A 21,397-nucleotide genomic window follows, 5' to 3' on the forward strand; every position below is an offset into this window, starting at 1 on the left:
GGGTCATCAAGGGTCTGCTAAGCCAGAGGTGGCCCCTGCTAGTCAGACACTCGAGTAGCACTGCTATGGTGAATAGTAGTCAAGAGATTCTGACAGCAGAGCTGAGAAATGGAGGTCCACCCTCTGCACAAGCAGACAGTGAAGGGGGAGAAGGTTTAGGAGGAGCTGGGGACCTGAGGCTCAGCTCATGAAGTCCCTTTGCACTCTGAAGGTCCTTGTCCAGTTCAAGTCAGTGAAAGGATCCCAGACTGGCTCATGTGAAGAGGTAGAGCTTTATTGAAATATAAACATTCGAGAACATGTAAGACAGAAAATAACCACAACATATACAGACACTTGCTGTGAGAGGGAGTCTGAGGTATTTATTCACGGCCTAGGCTACCATGTGCTATCACATTTCTTTCTGGTTAGAATACATACAAGACATAGAAGGGGAGGACGCTGTCCTGGCCAACCACATGGCCACATGGCCTCCAGGACTATACCTGTAGGGGAAGCGCCACTTGGGCCATAGCCCTAAAGCTGGGCATACAAGGCACCCAGCTTTTGCATTTTCTGGCTAGGAGCCTGCTGCTGGCTTGAGGGCAGTGAGGGGCATTGAGAGGGACAGGTGGACAAGCTGCCTGAGGGAAGAGTATTTGGTGACCAGAAAAGTCTTGCAGCCCTGTCCCTGTCACCTCTGGGTAGGAAGAATCTATCCTTCATGACTAAATCCTGAGACACACTGGTCAAATGAGCTTCTCACAGCATCGTTCCCCAAATGTCCTTTGCCCAACCCTGCATGTGCCTCGTGGATAAGGCTTCTGAGAGCAGAAGAGGGTCAGACCTCAGTGTAAGAGCTGTGTGTGTGTGTTACTGACAATGTGTGCCCTGGAGCAGGGATAAGAGCCAGAAGTCAGCAGTGCTGTGCTTGCTAGGCTGAGGTATGCATGTGCATAAGCTTTTCCCTTTCTTGTCCTAGTCAGGACTGCTGGGCCATGCCGTGGTCTCCACTGCTACAACCCAAGTAGTCCGGTGGGTATGGGTGATGCTTTATGTAACAGAGTGAGGCACAGTGGGATGAGAATGGAGCCCTGTTTAAGGACCACCCTTTCTCTACCACAGTGGCCTGATCTAGCTGCATGCCAGCAGGAGACAGAGCTCTTAGCATCCTCTTGTCCCTGAAGCTCAGCCTCAGGCGGGGCCCACAGCCATCTCTGCCTATGCCCCATGGTGAGGGTTCTAAGGGCAGACAGATACTCTGCCCTACCCTGACAGCTGGGGTAGGAGGTGGTGGAAAGAACCAGTGTGGTTTCAGGATCCACCAGCAGGAATGGGTCCCTCCATCCTATTCGCCTGCTGTGGTGATCCCTGAGTCACCCTACCTGCTACACCTCCTGGCCAGGGCATGGGCAGGTTGGAGGGAGGTGGCTGCAAACTGCACCTGGCTGGGGTGATCGGCTTTCATTTCTTTGGTGCTACAACAGCAACAATAAAAATTTAAAAATTAAAGTCAGTAAAACACATATTAAAAAATATTACAGAGATGCAAATACTTCCTGAAGAATCAAATATCAACAATTACAAATCTGAGGTATTTCAGTGAGCCTGACATCAGCATGTCTTGGGCTGGTGGGGCTGAAATGGCCCCAAGAGACGACGTTACGGGCCAAGGACCAGTGATATATTGGGAGAGTTGGCCAACATAGGCAGGCAGGGAGCCGAGGCTGGGGGATCAGAACGGGGTCTTGTCAGATAGGTATCAGAGCCTGGGCACCATGAGTGCTTCCTCCTCTCCATACACAGAGGGGCCCTGAACCCAAAGCCAGCCATAACATGCTTTTTTCTTAGGAAAAACAAAAAAGGTATTCCAGGGCCCTGAGGAATGAATTTAAGACTTGGATATGGGAAGCCCACACCCAGAGAGTAAAGGAGGCCTGGGAAGACACATTCCCAAACCATGCTCATCCCATGCCAACAAGAGCAAGGAAGACAAGTTCCTAACTCCTAGAGCCCCAAATGGGATTTAAACACAGGGGACTGCGCAGACTAAGAGTCTGGTGACCCTGGGGTGAAGGCAGAAGGCAGCAGAAGGGAAATAAATTAAGGGGGAAGGGAAATGAAAAGCCTCCAGCCCCATGTCGCCTTACAGATTGTCAATATACTACTCTGGGATGGGAGGTGGCTGGGGAACCCTGGGGAAGCTGGATGCCCAGATGCCCCACCCAGTTCTCCAAGACAATCCCTGATTGGACAACGCTACTCTGTCCTGCCCCCAGAATACAGCAGAACCTGAATGGAGCTTGGCCAGATGTGGCCAGATGGTGTCTGATGTGGGCTCCATGAGGTGAGGTAAACTCTGTGCATCAATCTCCTTTAATCTTGGCAGGAGAGTAGGGAGTGGGTGCAGAGTGCTGCTCATCAGAGGGACCAGCTGGTGGAGGGCTCTGCACTGGGGGTACCCCGGGATGAGGTAGGACTTGGTGAGCAGTGAGAGCTGCTGCTGCTGCTACTGCTGCTGCTGCTGCTGCTGGCGCTGCTGCCAATGCTCTGGGGAGCAGAGCCCGCAATGAGGTGGACCACTGGTTTCTGGGCAAAAAGCACACCTGGGGTGGGAGAAAAGGCAGTATGGGCTAAGGAGGAGCGTCTGTAGCTCAGTTCAGTTAAACAGGGCATGACTGCTGGGCTAACCCTGTATGCTTCACTTTCCTATCACACCAGATGTCAGTGGAAGCCCAGACAATTGTTCTGTCACCAAAGGTTCACAAACTGCTGAAGGACAAGCATGCAAACAGTATCTTTGCTAGAATGACAACTGTTCTGAGACTGGTGTACCTCTGCTTTTGGGCACATCATAAGGGTTCTGGAGAGGGGAGCAGAAGTACAGCCCAGAAAGGTTTTTGTGGTTAGTAGTGTCTACATTGCTTGAAAGGGAAAAAGCAGCAAACTGAAGAGATGGTGGCCAAAGAACCCAAGACAGCAGCGAGATGGGCTATCCCACATCCCACTGTGGCTTTGTACAGCTAGAGGAGCCTGTTCGGAAGCTCTGGAAGCTCTAAGCAGAAGACATTTGTGAGGAGCAGGCCTGGCAGTGGCAGCAGGCACAGGTGAGAGGCAGCAGGTGGAAGGGAGCTGATGAAGGATAATGGCTTTGCATTTTTTTTTTCTTTTCTTTTTTTTTTTTTTTTTTTTTTTTTTTTTTTCCGGAGCTGGGGACCGAACCCAGGGCCTTGCGCTTGCTAGGCAAGCGCTCTACCACTGAGCTAAATCCCCAACCCATGGCTCTGCATTTTGAGACTACCCTTAGGTTCCTGGGTACCACATCTCAACAGAGAAAGCCTAGGGCACACAGGGTCAAAACAGGTGAGTGGCCCATTGTCAGGGTGCTGGGAGCCTCAACTCCTGATCCTTCCTATCCTGGAAGGAAAGAAGGTTGCCCACTTCCTCCTCCCAAGAAGATGACAGGCAGATGTTGAGAGCTGGCTATAACTCCTAGCTTCTGTTCTCTTCAGGACTTTACCCAGCTCCACATGCCCCAAGCCATATCATGAGTGGCACTAGGAGGGTACAGGAGACTGGCAAGCCACACGAGTATAGCTATTTCTAGTAACCTGTTCTCTCTATATATATGATTTATTTATTTATTATATATAAGTTTACAGATGGTTGCGAGCCATCATGTGGTTGCTGGGATTTGAACTCAGGACCTTTGGAAGAGCAGTCAGTGTTCTTAACCACTGAACCATCTCTCCAGCACCACCTGTTCTTTTCCTGGCTGAACTTTGATGCTTGTAGCTGGTAAACCTGCAAGTGACTGGGAGGTATCCCTAGGGAAATACCCTGTTTTTTTTTTTTTTTTTTTTTTTCTTTTTTCTTTTTTTCGGAGCTGGGGACCGAACCCAGGGCCTTGGGCTTGGTAGGCAAGCTCTCTACCACTGAGCTAAATCCCCAACGGAAATACCCTGTTTTGAACACAAGGTTTTACTGGCCTTCATGTGAATGCTCACCGGGCGGCTGACATACCTTATACCTTGGGAAAACAGGCAGATGTCACCAGCCTGAGCTTGTAAGCTCATCAACTGGTGCTTAACAAGACTCGGCCTAGCTTATTCCCAAGTCTGTCCCGAACACATGCAACAGTTGGGGAGTCGGCTGTGTCTGTTGCCTTTGTGAACTCTATGTTGAACACCTGTGAGGTCTATCTGTTCATTACAGATAAAAACCCAATTACCCACCAAAACAACAGGCACCTAGATTGTGAGCTCCAACTGAAAACCGGCGATGCCCAGGTCAAGGCTGGCTTCTGCAGCACTCAGACTCACGGCTGGCATTTCATTTATTTTTGACAAGGTCTCATTCTGTACTACAGGGGTCAGGGAGGAGGAAGAGAGAGGTGAGGGAAGAGGAGGATTTGCCATGAAAAGAGGGTTGGAGAAACACCATGGGAAAACACCCGGAGCAGCGAGAGCCAGACCGATACTAAAATGCAAGTATCTTGGGGATTTTGGCTGGGAGGGTGCCAGATTAGTTCAGAGGAATGGAATAGATTAGTAACTGCTCAGCCACTGTGCTGTAAAGCTTATCAAATAAATCTTAGAGTCCTGTTTATTTGGGAGCTAGCTGGGGTGGAGAAAAATGTTACTTTAAAAATTATGGTAACAATAGAATGAATTCTAGAACAGTCAGGGCTACACAGAGAAACCCTGTCTTGATCCCCCTGTACCAAAAGGCCTGGAACAACAGAGGAGTTTTCTGCAGTCAGAGAAAGGATTCTTGTTCTCTGGAAGACTTACACAGTAGATGGTGGCCCAGCTAACATATGCTAAAATGTATGTGTAGTTCTCCCACTAGATCCATCCTCAACCCACCAGACACCGACCGAGAGGTTCCTGGGACTGTGGAAGGCTCGTCATACCATCAATCAGTGTACCTACAGTCTGAGGCTACCTCTTTATCTTAGGACTGCTAAGTCAGTGTAAAAAGACAGCCCAGTCGCCCCACCCCAAGGTGTCTGAGGGAGTTAGGCAGGGCCAGCTGGGAAGCTGCACCGTGGCCTCCAGCCAGCGTGGGCCTCCCATAGCTGTGGACACCTACCTGTATAGGTGATGCCATCAATATCCACAGACATATTGATGCTCCCAATGTTGCTTGTGGTCAGGTTCAGTGCTGCAGCTGAAGTCTCTGCTCTGTCTTCTGTGGAGTCCGTCAAAAAGCAGACATGGTCAAGCTCCCGCCATCTTCTGGTGCTGCTTAGTCAAGCTCATCTGTAGTCTAACACTATCTGCCTCTACTACTACCTCTGATGGCTGGCAGCAGAGCCCGGCTAGCCGACTTTCTGCCAACTCAATTCCCCGACTCACAGAGGGAAGGGACAGCAGGCCAACCCTAACGGAGCACCTGCTATACTGAAGTAATTGGAAAGTCAGCCCTGGCCTCAAAGCGCCTGGTGCACCCGAGTGAACTGTGAGGTCTCAGGGAGAAGGATTGCTTGCCTCCAGCACCCAGCCCTTCCTGCCCGATGAGGAGGCCGTGCATGGGACTCTCTCTCCACAGTCAAACACTCTTCCTTCCGTGTGAGTTAGCTTTTCTATTGTCCTCTGAATGGTTCCCTCTACCCATCATCCAACAGAGGCTGACTGGGGATCCGAGGGCTCCTCTCACACTGCCTCCCTTCTCAGCACACAGCTCCCCATGTGTGCTCAACAGAGAACCACAGCAACAATGGCATAGAAAGGGGGCTTGAAGGAGAATGCAGGGAGCAAAATGAGGGGAATGGAACGTGTGTTTTGAGAAGGGGGAAACTAGAAAAATGAGGAGGGGAGGGGGGAATGTCACACATTCTGCTAAACATGCATTGCCTACTTCTTAATCCCGAGGCCACTGGTGGCTCTGCTGTTTCTCAGGAATGACAGACCTGATGACAGCCTATACTGGGAAGGTACTGGGGTGGATGCAAGCCTTGTAATTTACACAGATCAAAAGGCAGGGTTGGGGGAGCACAGCATCTGTGCCTGAAGCAACTTCTGACTTAGAAAGCATTAAGGCGGTAAGATCTCTCAGCAAGCAGACACACACCTCCAGTGGCTTTTCTCTGGTTCTGGACTCTTCTAGGGCAGTGAAGGCAATGGGAAGGAGGGCTGGAAAGAATGGTTCCTAGGCCAGGCCTAAGCCTGTGTAGCGCTGGGGTGTGACAGTCGGTATGAGGGGAAGATGGAGTTATACACAGATGCTTACCCCTGCCATTGATTCTGATCTTCATGGGGAGCTGTCGCGCCATGCTGAAGAGGTTGCGCTGAAAGGCCTGCTGCACCAGGCGCTGCTCCTCCTCTGACAACCTCGATGCCTTCTTCTCAGGGGGCTCCCCTGATTCCAGACGCTCCCGTAGCTGCTCCAGTGTGCCAGTCCGGTTGCCAGCCTGCTGGCCTGCCAAAGGTCCTGACACAGCCAGGCGATTTGGCACAGGCACTGGGACTCCATCACCTGTGAAGGAACCGGAGCTAGACCCATCCACTGTAACTTACGCCTTCACCACAAGGCCCACCCTGAGCGAAGGGAAACGAGGCTTCCTTTCTCCATCCCTTCCTTCCTCCAAAGGCCCTACTCACCTTTCCTGAGAGTAGATGCTGGGGGTATCCGAGGGCTACTGGTATTGGTGCCACTGCTGGAGCCAAGCCCAAGGATGGAGAAGCGGATCTTGGGGGGCGAGAGAAGGGCAGGGGCCCCAGCAGAGGCAGCACTAGCAGCGGCGGCGGCGGCAGCGGCGGCAGCAGCAGCAGCAGGAGAATAACCAAAGAGGGAGGAGCTGTAGCTGGGCCTCCGACCTTCCCTACGGTTGCCATCGATGGCAGCCTGTAGTTCGGCTGGGGAGCTCAACGCTTTCTTCTCACACTCATAGGCATATAGATACTTCATGTACCTGCAGGGAAGGAGGGAGAGTGATCCAGAACACAGTGCCAGGCAGAGACTGTCCGGTTTAAGTAGATCTGGTTTTGGAAGCAACCGTGGTCAGGCACGAGCCAGGGTGTGGTACACATAGCAGAAAGAGTCCAGGCTCACAGCACACATTCCTCCAGGCTTCTCGGGAGGCTCAGGCTTCACTGCTTCAATCTGAAGCACCAGTCATAAAGGGAACCTGAGGGCCTTAGCTAACATCTTCCCTCCGGTCTCAAACCTTTGGAATGTCGTTAGGGAAATGAGGCCTGTGTTCCACCGTGCCTTCTTTGCTCCTTCTGATTCGTTAGGCTGGTCTCCCCACTGTATGGGACCCTTGTATGTGTGCCCTGTGTTCCCAGGCCATTCTCCCCAACACTGACATTCTGGTTACTGCTGTCTCTAACAGTCCTGATGGGTGAAAGTGCTGTTTGTTGTTTTTACAGTCACTCATTTTGTGTGTTTGTGTACGTGTTAATTACATAAGCACACACATGCCACGGTGCTGGTATGGAGGTCAGAGGACAACTTGCAGGAGTCAGGTTTGACAGCAAGCATCCACCCGCTGAGCCATTTTGGCCCCCAAAACCTTACCATCTCTCAACAAGGTCAGGGCACGCTACCTGAAGATACGCCAATTATCCACTCACAGAGCAACTAGAACATTCCAGAAAAATACTTGCCACTCTGGCTTTTGTTCTACATGGCTACTCTTGGATTGACTGTTTTCTGTCAACCCTTGTAACTAGTTAATCAGTGGCCAAACAAGTCAGCAACCACTGACCTGAGGCCTAAGGCTAGAGTAAGAGGGGCCTTTTGTGTGGTCATAGTCTCGGAAGAGCATAGATTGCAGGGACGAAGCCCAAGTCTGAATTTCAGGCCTTCTGGCCCAGTATGGCAGTGACTAAATAGACTAGATTTAGTTCTCATAATCTACAAAATGGGATGCTATCTACTTGCCGGGACAGATTGTGAGGTTTAAATCATACAGAATAGTAAAATAAGCTCTTCAGGTCTGAGGGATTCATCTCTAAGGCTCTTCATGTCAGGAATTTGCTTCCCTTCCTCACTTAGGGCTAAACACCTACTGCATGCTTGGCTTCCTTCTTAGCCCTGGCCACTCACTGGGTCCTCAGGGTGAAGGCAGCGCTGGTGATGGACGTGGGCAGGTTCAGGCCTTTGGTGATCTCCCTCCAGATTTTCTTGTTGATGATCTCCACCAAGCCGCCTTTCTCTGTGACCAGTTTATATAGCATATACAGGTCCAGGATCTGCTTGGCCATGATGGGAATCCGGTTGATTGGGGTGCCTGTGATTGTCCAACAAGAGGGGGGGGGAGAGCTGGGTCAGTCAAACTGAGCAAGAAGTCATCAAATTTGTGCACGTTCATCACTGGCAGGCTAGACACAATGCTTGTGAACTTCACAGGTGTCATCTGACCCCAAGGGCTCTGGATCCAACAGCAATTAGGCTCACTGTCAGCTCTCTTTGGAATAAGCAGGAGAGGCCCAACACAGGGGGGGGTTTGTGGCCTGACGTGAGTCCCTTCAGCTTTTCTGGTGCAGAGGAATTAAGAGGGTGTTCTGTTTGCAATAATTTCTGCTGAAGCCCTGCTAAAGCATCCACCTGCCTGCAACCCCACTGGTGCTGAGGGCAGTTAGCCATGCTCCTCTGTAGACTGCCTGCCTTCTCTCCGGAGACAGGATGGAGAGACTTGTTTTCTTTTTCTCTTATGACTAGCCAAGTCAAAGTAGCTACTGGACATAAAGGTCTCCCAGGGAATAAAAAGCCACTCAACAATTCTTTCCCCACTCACTAATCACTCCCCCTTCCCCCTGGCCTCTTAAAGAGGGAGGGTCAGGGCAGCTTCCGCCCACGGGCCCAGAGGGGAAGTGAGAGGAGCCAGGACTTGATTAGGAACCTGGCACTGGGCAGGAAGGGCTACTAATGAGCACCGGGGGACAGGAGCGAGGGAGGGGCCCAGGTCCTTTCACAGGAGGCTGGGATGCTCGTCAGGAGGCGTGATGGATGACTGTCATCTGGCAGCTCAGGATTAATGATCTGGAGGTCAGAGGAGAGAATTCCGCAGGGAAGGGTCAGCATCCGGGGCAGTGAATGAGACTTGTTGCCTTTTGATGGCAAACTCCTCTTACTGTACTGCTGCTGCCCCACCCCTTCCCTGCCCCCATCTTACTGAGTTGCCTCATAATGGCAGGCCAGCCTGAATAGAGGCTGTTCCTTTCCAGTGCTGCTGCTTTATCCCTCAGCTGAGCGCCTTGGCCTCACCACTGTCTTTTTCCTTTTTTTGCAGGATTTAACTAAGTCGACCAGGCTGGTCTCAGTCTCCCTTCTGACATGTGGCAACACATCCAGTTCCTCTGCTGTTTCACAGGATAATCCAAGCAGGAGAATGGGATGAAGGGTTCCCACCCTTTAAAAAAAAAAAATCTTATGCAGGGACCAAAAAGATGGCTCAGCAGTTAAGAGTATTGGTGGTTCTTCCTGGGTTTGATTCCCAGCACCCACGTGCAGGTTCATTCACAAGCATCTATGACTCTAGTCCCCATTGATCTCATGTCCTCTTTTGGCCTCTGTGAGAAGTGCATGCACACGGTACACAGACACACACAGCAAAACACACAAAATATATGGGCGTGGTGGCACATGCTTATAATCCTAGCGCCTGGGAAGGAGAACCAGGTAGATTTCTACGATCTGTGAGTTCAAGGCCAGCATGGTCTACATAGAGAGTTCCAGTCCATTCAGGGTTACATGGTAAGACCCTGTCTCAAAATTTAAAATTTAAAAAAAAAAATCATCTGAATTTGTATATGCCAAGTGTTTTTGTATGTGCATGTGGAGACCAGAGGGCAATTTTGTGTGCAATCCCCAGGATGCCTCTACCACGACCCCATTCCCAAAGAGAAAGCAGTGTGAACACAGGCACAGGGATTCTGCCCTGCTAAGACCAGAGCGCTTTCATTCGGGCAGAAGGAGACTATTGAGTTTCAAGACCTTTGTCTTCACCAGCTGTTTTCTGAGCTCTTTGACAAAGGGTCATGGAATTAGGTTTAAAAATGCATAGGTAGGGCTGGAGAGATGGCTCAGTAGTTAAGAGCACTGATTGCTCTTCCACAGGTCCTGAGTTCAATTCCCAGCAACCACATGGTGACTCACAACCATCTGTAATGGAATTCAATGTCCACTTCTGGAGTGTCTGATGACAGCGACAGTCTACTCATATACATAAAATAAATAAATATATCTTAAAAAAAATGCATGGGTAACCCAAAGACAATGGTATATGCTTCTAACCCCAGGTTCTGAGAAATCTCAAGTTCAAGGCTAGTTTCTGCTACACAGACCACTGTCTCTAAATAAATAAAAAGATAAAGAAAACCCAAACAAATTAATATAGAAAATACTAGACTACTGACCTACATTCCATGTTGACCACTGTCTTTCTGTGCTGCTCTGAATAATGAACCCATTCCTACCACGACAAAATGCCTTAGATGGTGAAGTTGTGGTTAGGGCTGGTACCACTTTCTTTCCTCCAGAAGCTTCCAAGGCATCTTCACATGGGTAACCTGTCCACTTCCAAGTCAGAAATGTGCATGCTGACCGCACCTTCACTTCCTTTACTTGCTTCACGCCCCCTCTCCTCTTTTGTCCTCCCAACAAGACCACAGTCCTTAGGAGTTAGGCAGGAGCTTCTGGATCAGCCATGGCTGTTCTCATCAGCCTCTCTCAGGCTGTGAGGAAGTCCTGGTGTCTCTTCCTCGGAGGAACCCCTCACAAGCACTTTTCCTTTTTCATCTGTGTTGGCTTGCCTGTAGCGGCCTGGATCACACTTATGGTGTGCACACTGCAGTCAGATCACCTACTTTTCCTAGGTATTTCATCTGTGTATTTAAAAGCCCACAAAGCCTCACTGCTTGTCCCAGCAGACATGACTAGGTCACATGACTCACATTCATGAATGCTCCATGAAAAATGGTCTCTTTCCCATAGATCCCAGCTACCTCTTCTTAGATCTGGAATACTTGTCTCCATTCCACTCTCCACGCTGTCTGTTTTTCAGGATCTGCTGCCCACAGGGAGAACTTTCTAACTACTCCAGTTCACATAGATTCTTCCCCTCTCCCCTCTCAGGATTCCTGTGCTACCCTTCCAAATTCAGCAAACGACTCTCATTGTTTCCTATCTGTTCACATGGCTTCCCAGAACCGTTAGCTCTATAAAAACAAGGACTATTTTTCCCTTCATACACTAATATTATTGTGGCTAAATTGCTGTGGTCCCAGTACTTGGGAAGCAGAGACAGGAGGATCTGGAGTTCATTTTCTACCACATAAGCCAGCCTGGGGCAACATGAGAACCACTCAATTAGATCCATCCCTAGCTCTAAATGTCTAATGGTGACAGTCCTGAACAAACTGTCCTTTCTCAAGTTCTGTCATGGACCATTCGGATCTCACTACTGAAGAGCCCGAGGAACAGAAGCTTAGAATGAGCAAGCTCCCAGTAGGGAGGCTAACAGAAGAGTGGACACAGAGGAAGGGTCTTGGTGAGGCAGAGCAACTGTTACTCCATCAGTGGGAGGAGTGGGAAGGGAACGTATAGTCAGAGAGAAGTAGAAGGGTGTGGAATATACAGGTCACCTGTAGCTGAGCATTTAGCCAGCATAGTGGGCTTACCAGTCAGGGACTACTGTTCTTCAGAAGGTCCGTGGAGGACCAGACATCTCTCAGATCACCATGTCTCAATGGCACTATTTTCTTCTGGACTACTTCAATGGTAATACAACTTCCAACAGAAATACTGCAGTCTACCTTTTGAAATGGTCATAATTCATTTGGAGGCAAGCCAGGTGTACAAGATGAAGGGGCCAGGCTGTTCATCCTGGTTTTGTTTTTGTTGTTTTTCTGGGAGGGTTTCTCTATCTAGCCCAGGCTGTTCTGGAACTTGATCTATAGACCAGGCTGGCCTTGAACCCACAGAAATCCATCTGCCTCTGCCTCCCCCGAGTGCTGGGATTAAAGGCATTTTCCTCCACCACCTGGCTTATCCTGTTTTCTGACTGAAAATGAGGTGTGGACACAAACCATGACAAATGCTACTGTGGTTCACGCTCCCTCTGCAGTATGAAATTCTCAAACAATTTCCATGTTCACCTGAAGTAGCTACTAGGCTAGGCTCTGGCCACTGGAGGTCTACAAAAGCAAACAAACAGGACTGCAGATGCAGGAACTGTGATCTCTAGTCAGGGAATGCTCACGTATGAGTCTGCAAACTACTTAGGGAAGAAAACCAGATCAGAGAAGAAAGGCCAGAGCAGTACTTGAAGTGAAGGCTGTACCCTCCCCAGGAACTTAACCAGCTCCCTACAGGGAGAGCAGACACCACTGGCAACATCTACTCACATCAGACGCCTCAGCTTCGGTTCTGCTTCCCCTCACTACAGCCCCCTACTGCTCATGCACCCTAGGCTCTAGAGGAGGTTCCTGATACAAGAGACTGGTACTGTCTGTTTGGTTTGAGGCTAGCCTTCTGTTAGAGTGTTAAGATGGCTTCCAGAGCAGGCTGGCCCCTGAGCACCCTCAGAAACACAGTATGCTTTTCTTACATTATCCAGATAAACCAGACTCAAAAACCTGCCTTGCCTTGGGTTTTCCTGACAAATAGAAGAACCAACTGGACTCCTCAGGCTGGTCTCTCGGCAGTTTGCTTTGTACTGAGTGGACCTGGAAGCTGTTTCCCTTGTCCAAAGGAGATGCTACTATGAAGACAGAGGAAGTCTGTTAGGACACTGTGCTGATGCCAGGGTGTGTATACACGGGAGACAGCAGCTTATTACTGTGGGTGGGTGGGGGGCTTGGTTTTTGGGAGCTGTCTGAATTACTAAATTAGGGACTGGTATTGGCAAGTTATCTTGAAAATGGATGATTGGGAATCTTTTCTTTTGAAGGACTACTGTGAGGCTTAAGATCCAGTCTATGAAGTTCGAGTCCAAAGCCAATGGCCACCTCCCCAGACTTTTGAGGAGGGGAAAGGGGCTCTGGCTTTGTTAGATCCTCCTCTGTGGCAAGTAGGCTCTTTGCTTGAGAGGGGCAAAAGTAACAGCAGAGCAGCAAGGAGGCAACAGCCTGATAAAGAACTCTGTGGGTCACTGTGATAGCCCTGCAGGGGAGGATCTCTCCTCCAACAGGGAAGGGTGTGTGTATGTGGGGGCACCTGACAGGGAAGCCTGCAGACTGTCAGTCACTGCTATCAAAGCAAGGGCTAGGATTCAGGGTAATTAATCATGCTAACTCTGACAGGAATCCAGGGCCTTATCTGTACCCCAAGAAATGCCACTGGTCTCTAGTTCCCTCCTCAATAAAGGAGACTGACAGTTGCAACAAAGAGGGCCCTTATCAGATTTCAGCCAGGGAGCCTGAGGCAGCCCCAGGGACAATGTAAAAAGGCTTTTATGAGGGCTGGGGACCCAAGCAAAGCCTCTGAGCCTCCTGGGGCTTTAACCCTTGTTGGTGGAAATGCTGCCGGACACTAGCACTAACAGGCTAGAGCTGTCATCAACAGCTCCCAGGGTAGATACGGCAGAAGCTGCCCCCCCCCCGCCCCCCAAGTGGTACCTTCTGTATCACTCAGGTGATGCAGATGTAGCCAGATAGGGGGAAAGGCAAAAGAGACAACTCCCCTGCCTCTAGACAAAAAATGGGCATCTAGGAGACGCTGAGGGGAAGCCCTGCCCTTGCCATCACAGAGAATGGCCTGCTGCAATGAAGACCAGCAACAATCTGAGCAAAGAACTCAAAGGTGCTTTCCTGTCTACTGGCCCAGGGTGAGTGCCTAGGACCTAGGGGGTGGCCCTGCTGGGGACCCTTGCTGCTTTTTTTCCTGGCTTTAAAAAAGGTCATTAATCATGCCCATAGTCCAAATGAGACAATCAACCAGGGAGTCTGGAAGAGTTAAAATCCATATAAGACCAGGGATGTGTGCGTGTGGGCGGGCGGGCAGGCAGGCAGGCAGGCAGGCAAGCTGACATCCACACCATCCCTCTGTATATTAATCCTTGCCCAGCTCCTCAGGAACAGGAAGGAAACTAGCTGGTGATTTCTTCCCCTGACTTGTTTATGTAGAGTGTATCTCCTAACAGAAGCCTGGGTAGCAGTGTCTGGCAGGTAGCAGCAGTCTGCCATAAAGGCATACCAATATCCCATTATCAGAATGACAAGGGTTCTTAAGCCCTCTGCCTCAACTGCCTGCAGCACGGATATGTGACTTACATGGGATGTAGTACACTAACTAACTTGACTAGACAGAGGATTTTCAACAAGCACGGGTGGAATTAACCCTCAGGTCAGAATAACATATTTCCAATGTCAGAATGTTCCCTCAAAGCCCTTCCCTCCCAGTAACATTCACCCTCCCACCCCACACCAGGTGTCCATCATTCTGATGTATATTTTCTTGAACTTTATAAAAACGGAGCCATCCATAACATAATCTGTGTCCGGCTTCTGCTCCACATTAGGTCTATTAGAACTGTCCTGGGTATGCCAGCCGCACTCCATTCTTATGACTGTGTGTATGTATGTTATATATCATGTCATCTGATTGAGACAAGATTCATCATTCCCATTTACAGTAATTGGCAATGGGTAAGATTCTGGAGGCTTTACAACCAGGAAGCTAATTTGAAATGAGTCTTTTCTGATACTCCACCTTGGGTTTGCTTTAGATAATCTTAGATTCTGCTGTGGTTATCAATGAAGTCTTGACTGTGACCATACCCCCTCTTATTTTACATCAGAGTGTCAGCTCAGCATGCACAAATCCCTGAGTTCAAAGGTTAGCAAAGTTCGAGGAGGTAGGCTGTGGTCCTGCTTCTTAGTGGATCATGTTTTGCCAAAGTTCAGAGGAGAAGGATAGTAGCCAGGCCGGGACATACATGGCTATCTGCTTCCTCTGCCACCTGTGGCAAAACCTCCTAGTCCTCACCTAATGGTGTAAGTGGGCCAAAACCTTAGCTGAGCCTTTCCATAGGCCAGCCCTTAAGGTGCTGCCTCAACACTGCGGCAAGGGGACAGAAGACTAGAAATAACTTAATTACTGTGCTTAATCACTTATGCAAGATTTTGAAGGGGAAACCGGTGAATTTAATAAAAGTGAGGCATTTAAAATAATTGTACATTATGCCTAGGAAGCGCAAGGCCCTGGGTTCGGTCCCCAGCTGGGGGGGGGGGGGGGGCAACGGATGGGACGGGACCAGACTCCCTTTTCCATTATCATGGATGGCTGGGTGGTTACAGGGTATTGAATGACAATTAGAGATGGAAGGAGGAAAACCAGTGTACTTAGCAGCAGCAGCAGCTGGATCACCTGGGGGAGAGAAAAGGATCTAACTGGAAGACTAACCCTGATTTGAATTTCAAGCACTCACTGGCGGATAAACTTTGAAGATAAAGCTCCCAAACCCATTTCATCTGACAAACATCTTAGTCTATTAGAAGCGGTGTCCTGGGCTGGGGATTTAGCTCAGTGGTAGAGCGCTTACCTAGGAAGCGCAAGGCCCTGGGTTCGGTCCCCAGCTCCAAAAAAAAAAAAGAAGCGGTGTCCTGGGCACAGGAGAAACCACCTCCACCAAAAGGCAAAGCAATATATGTCAGCAACACTTCCTTGCCTGAGATGGATAGATAAGCACACAACAGAAGGAAAAACACTCAAATTGCACTTTGAGGCAGACCAAGCCTTTTTCCCACAGTAAATTCTTTGTATATGCACATCAAAAACAGATCTAACAATCCACTGGGGAAAAGCAGGGGCAGTTGCCAGCCTGGACAGAACTGGTGGGAGGGCAGATCGTTAAGTAAGGTCTTCCTTGTGACCATACAGTTGCTTACCCTGGCATTGTGAAGGGTGGGGGCAGGGATGAGAGCCAAGAAAGAGTCACTTGCTAGCGGGTGCTCTGGGTGTTTTTCCTAAGTCCACTGCCTCGTCCTGCCTCAGCAAATAGCAGCCTACTTCCCACTGTTGAGCTGTCACATCTGTCCTTCCAAGAGACACAGACGGCCTAGATGTGAGTATTTCCCCTTGTATGCAAAGTTCTATCCCAAGTTAAGCAAATCCTGTGCTATACAGAGGCCAGTGGAATGGGTATCCTATGCTACAGGAGGGACAGGGCTTGCATATATCTTTAAAAGCAGACCGAGCCACCACGAGGCTGCTGGTGTTAGGAACAGTCTCTCAAAGACAGTGCAAGAAGGAGGAGAGAACGCCGGCCGAGGACTGAGGAGACTGAGGAGACTGATGAGGAGTCTGCTCTCTGGTTAGGTAAGTCTCCTAACCTAGGGGCTGATTCTTCATTGTCACTCATTGTCACATTCTAACTCTTCCACCCCACAGAACCGGAGCTCTTGGTAGGAAAAGATCACTCAATAGATTGAAAATGTTCTGCAAAGTATCTGGGATAATATTAACGATAACTATAAAATCGCACCACCACCACCACCAGAGCATCCTATTTAATTTCCTCTCAGGGCGAGCTTTTCTTCCTTCCTATCTGTGAAGATACAACTACATCCACCCGGCCCCTCCCCTTGGGCACTGGAAAACTAACCGTGTAAGGGAACAGAAGCTCAGAAATCACCCAGTGAGTTAAATTAGTACACGATTTTATTTACATGGGTTTGGCTTTATTTTTCACAACACACACACACACACACACACACACACCCCTGAATATATGTGCACCTAAAAAGGATACCAGAGCTCTAAAACCTAAGCATTATTCTGAGACAACGTGTTAGGATAAGAGACTCTGGATGCAACACAATGTGTGTCATTCAGCTTGGTTTCAGTCTGCAAAAGAAGAAGGTGTTATTTAGCAAAAAGAGGGAAGAGACACTTGGTCTTAGAGAATCTCTGGGTGGTTTTGTAGAATTATTTTGCTAGAGACCGGCTAACAGGACTTCTCTTCTTGTTGTTTCTCCCCAGGGGTAGACATGGTCTGCAGGGAACTTTAGCAGAGTTGCCATGGAAGCAGAACACAGAAAGTTCCATGCTGACTAAGTGAACCTTCAATATCTTACAGATAAGGAAGGCGTGGCCAAGGAGAGGGCTTTGCTCAAGATGGTGGAGAAGGATGGGTGTTTGCCTGGCTTTGCACAATCCCCGGCCTTTTCCGTCTCTGAGGGCCTCATTTCCTTAGGCCAGCAGGAGCTCAGCCTACTGTGATCTTAGGCTCCTCTACTGGCAGACTGACCTATCAGGAGGGGAGGGGCCACCAGGGAAGTTCAGCCTAGAAACTAAAGGCCAAAGGCTGAAAGGCCCATCTGTTGCAGTTAATTCACCCAAATGTGTTAACAGGCGGGAGACAGCACAAAGCAGCAGTTACAACCTGTGCCCCTTCCCAATGATGGCCGTTTTTATCACCTGCAGCTGCAGTCATTTGAGGCAGCCTGCTGTGTACTGCCTCTCCCAGATCCCCGTCCACTTCCTCTGAGGTGCCTGCTATATGGAAACTGCCCGCCAGCTCCCAGGCCAGGTGGGCATCACCAGGACTTTTAAATTCAGGTTTGTACAGGAGGTCCTGTGGAATCACCTTCTCATCCTTCGAATGTGCTGGTGGCGGGAAGCAGCAGCTGACTTGCTGCAGGGCTCCCGACTAAGGAGGCCTACACCTTGAATGCCCTATATCTCACTCTGAAGAGTAACATAAGAACAGAGACAGCCTGCTTCACACAATCAAAAGTGTAACCTGCTTCCCAGGTCACCAGAACCACACTCTAAGTTATGCTAGGAGCCAAGAGTGCTCCATGAAGGAGGTCCTGGGTCTGCCTCAGCGGCTCTCTCTGTGCTCCACATAGCGTGGGCTCCTAGAGCTCACTTCCACGCTCTAAAGCAGGAGCTGGGAGGGGAGCTTGAGACACTACCTGACAAAAGCCAATCCCCAACCATGGAATATGATTTCCATGGAGGCCATTTTTATTTATTTATTTTATTTATTTATTTTTTTCTTGCACAGAAAACTTTCTACTTACTCTTTTCCACGAAAAGACCGTGTGGCTCTTTCTAGAGGGCAGTTTGTCCCCACAGGCCTACACCTGGCTTCTAGAGACATTTTTGGTTATCATGACTGAGCACTGCTATGGCATTCACTGGGAAGAGGCCATCCTACTGCTAATGTTCTACAGTGTGCAAGTGTACTTCTATAAAAAAGGATAATCCAGTCCCTAACGTCGACAGCTGCTAAGGCCAAGAAAATCTGCCTTAGACTAACTAACAAGCTCGAGATTCAGTAATGTTTCCTCTCTTGGGACAGCCCCAGGACAGCCGTGCCACTGCCCTAAGTACAGTTCTGTTATGGAAAGGAAGGAGATCTACAGCAGTCCAGGCAGCTGAGCCAGCGACAGGGCAAGAGAGTCAAGAGAACCAACAGGATGCAGACAGCAGACACCCTGAGCACTGACCAGCCTGGCTCAGAGATAGAGGTGTGACAAAGTGACTGTCCTCCAGGAAACATAGAGGAGGACACAGCCACCCATCCTCACTCATCACTAGGCTGATCTAGCTTACGTTTTCTTTTTAAGATTCTTCTGGGAAGAGAGAAAAACAATAAAGTAGAAAAATAAAGCAGGGGCCCCACCACTGATTAAAACCTGTACTGCTATGGCAGCCCCTCTGAGACGGGATCAGCGCCTGGCTTTGCACCAGCTGGGCAGGAGGAGCTTGTAAATAATTAAAAGGCAATTGGAAGGCGAGACCAAAGTATTAAGTGGATTTCTCTCTCTTAGGGCATAGAGTCTCCCTGCTGCCAGTCACATTATCTTCCAGGGCTGTATTTTTGTTTTTCACTCACACACCAGCTCCAGATAACTGCTGGAGGAGTAAACTAATTAGGGCTGCTTATACTGCTCTGCTAGGCTGGGAGACAGAGGAACAAAGCCTCCAATCTTTCTGTTGCCTTTTAAAGAAAACCAGAGTGATACTCACTGTCATGAAGGCATAAGGCTTTTGAAAAAAGGAGGAGGAAAAGGGGAGAAGGGGTGGAGAGTCAGGGTTGGGGAGAAGAGGAAAGAAAGCGGGAGAATAAGAGAAAGAGAGAGAGGGAGCAAGCAAACAGGAGAGGTAGCTCAGCCAACAAAAACAACAACAGCAGCAGCAACAGCACCAACAGCACCAACAGCAGCAGCAACAGCAGCAGCAACAGCACCAACAGCAACAGCACCAACAGCAGCAGCAACAGCACCAACAGCAGCAGCACCAACAACAGCAACAGCACCAACAGCAGCAGCAACAGCACCAACAGCAGCAACAGCACCAACAGCAACAACAGCAGCAGCACCAACAGCAGCAGCAGCAACAGCAACAACAACAGCAACAGCAACAGCACCAACAGCAGCAGCAGCAACAGCAGCAGCAACAGCACCAACAGCAGCAGCAGCAACAGCACCAACAGCAGCAGCAGCAACACCCTTCCCAGATCTTAAGTTACTGACAGACCTCAAGGGATGATCAGGTATTAGCAGGGTACTAGGGAAGGGGTCTGGTGGGACCCAGTGGCTCCAGTGGCTCTACCCCGAGGGTGATGAAGGTGGAGCTACATAAACTGCTATGGGTCTCCTCATTGAGTGACTGAAGTTCCCGCCATGCTTCCTGAGGCCTGACCTAGCTGGTGAACCCATTGCTATGACAGGATAAAGCCAGGAAACTGAGTCATTGGGCTCAAGACTCAGTCACGACGTGGAGCCAGCTGTAGGGGGTAGGGTGGAGGATAAGCAGGACAAAGAACTGAGAAGTGGATTATGAATGGGTGTCTACATACTGGGCAGTAAACCTGCAGGAATATTTCAACTATGTCAAAGACATCCAATAGATAACGCTGGCCATGCCTCTTCATGGAACATTTCACGTTCTCCAGAATAACCTGAGGGGTTCCCTATGTTTCTACTTACCTTTCTCTGTCCACATGGGACTACCTACACCAACAGTACATGCCACATGCTGATTTAAATGAAATTTGAGGCAGCTATAAGGCTACAATAAAAACATTTGGATTTGAAATGTCTCCAGAGATCAGTTAATTAGAAAACAGACAAAAATAAGGCAGAACTAAATCCATCTTTTGCTAAGGACCTCTCTGCTTCCTTCAATCTGGTTGCCAATTATTTCAGTAACTCTTGGACAAGGAAGATGGGTTAACAGTGACATAGCAGTCACCACACGTACCTCTCTTCTGCATGAAGATGAAGAGGTCATCCAGAAATTCTTTCCTTTCAGGATCGCCGTCCAGTTCATACAGCTGCAGGCCGGACCCCAAGAGAAAACACAATGAAACATCCCATCCCGCTCTGGGTGCCATCCCAAGTGCCTACAGGTATCTGAGTCACGTGGTGTGTGGGAAGACAGCCCACCGCAGGGCTGCTTCCATCTAAAGCTCAAGACATTACAGACCTTGGCGAAATCTCGAGAGATCTCTCTTCCCCGGCCTCCATCAGCATCGTCACTCCAGGCCAAAGCACCATTCTGAAGGAGACAAACACAGACAGCATTGTCAGGGAGGGAGTGGAAGGCGAGACCTTCATTCAGGGGACAGCACAACCCTCAGCACACCCACTCACCTGCTGCCCACTAGAAAGGCCTAGTCAAGACGCTCCACTACCCTCCAGCTTTGCTTTTGAGGATAGTTCCAAAATATGGTGTGTGGCTGGGCCTGTGGTGGGTTTTAAAGGATCTTCTCCCTTTCTTGGCAAGGATGGATATTATTCATGCTTGCTAATGCTGAGAAGGACCCAAAGCCCAGGGTCCCGAGAACCCCCAGCTCAGCTGACTTTCTAAGACACTACCGTCTGAGACACATTCACTGAGCAGTGGGTGCTCAGCTCAGTTCCCTGCACTGCACTGAGAGTGGTCAAAGTGCAAAGGGAAAAGAGCCACAAGCTGTAGTGTCCCCAAGCCTGCTGAGGAGAATGCCTGACTATGCCTGAGGTGCAGAGTAGGCCCAAAGGCTAATTTTCATTAGGGAATTAAGAAAACAATGGATACAAGCGAAACACCCAAGCTTTGGTTAGATCAGAGTAATGCCACTCAGCTGGGTGGGAGGGAGGGATGAGCCTTATTCACATCCCTTACTCAGCCAGGTAGCTTGCTCCTCCTCTGTAGGAGACCTACCCCGCCCCCAGCTGCATTGACAATTCCAGAAGCAGTCCCTCTCTGCTGCTACTTCAGAATTTCAGTCTTTTGGAATTTTGTCCTCTTCATCAGAAAGGAATGTCTGTAGATAGAATCAATTGTACTTATCTTCTCTGTACCTCAGCATAATAGCACACTGCCTGCCACATAATCATCTTGCTATTAGAACTAAAAATCTCTTCAACGAATACACAAGCGCATTTACCACAGAGATGGCCCAGCTTCCTCTGTGCCAGGGGCAGGTGTGAATGAAATCTCCCAGGGTCCTCCTCCGCTCACCCTGTCCTAG

At 49.4% G+C, this 21,397-nt stretch overlaps 1 protein-coding gene and 1 long non-coding RNA gene across 4 annotated transcripts in view; one reads left to right on the forward strand and one right to left on the reverse strand.

The window, feature by feature from the left end:
• Positions 1-253: 253 nt before the first annotated feature.
• Arid3b (AT-rich interaction domain 3B) overlaps positions 254-21,397 on the reverse strand; it is a 47,398-nt gene continuing 26,254 nt past the window's right edge. For all 3 annotated transcript variants that reach the window (XM_087563106.1, NM_001109001.2, NM_001433914.1), the window contains 7 exon segments: positions 20,371-20,442; positions 20,146-20,218; positions 8,035-8,218; positions 6,585-6,895; positions 6,214-6,459; positions 5,074-5,172; positions 254-2,585 (listed from right to left, as the gene is read on the reverse strand). In XM_087563106.1, the coding sequence (XP_087419232.1) occupies positions 2,401-2,585; positions 5,074-5,172; positions 6,214-6,459; positions 6,585-6,895; positions 8,035-8,218; positions 20,146-20,158 (1,038 nt within the window). In that variant the 5' untranslated portion in view covers positions 20,159-20,218; positions 20,371-20,442 and the 3' untranslated portion in view covers positions 254-2,400.
• Positions 2,145-9,706, forward strand: LOC148004158 (uncharacterized). Its single transcript, XR_015627726.1, has 3 exons — positions 2,145-3,086; positions 4,349-4,465; positions 9,221-9,706. It is a non-coding gene; the product is annotated as an uncharacterized LOC148004158 (long non-coding RNA).

Source organism: Rattus norvegicus, chromosome 8 (genome assembly GCF_021556685.1).
Source record: "Rattus norvegicus strain SHRSP/BbbUtx chromosome 8, alternate assembly SHRSP_T2T, whole genome shotgun sequence".
NCBI lineage: Eukaryota > Metazoa > Chordata > Mammalia > Rodentia > Muridae > Rattus > Rattus norvegicus.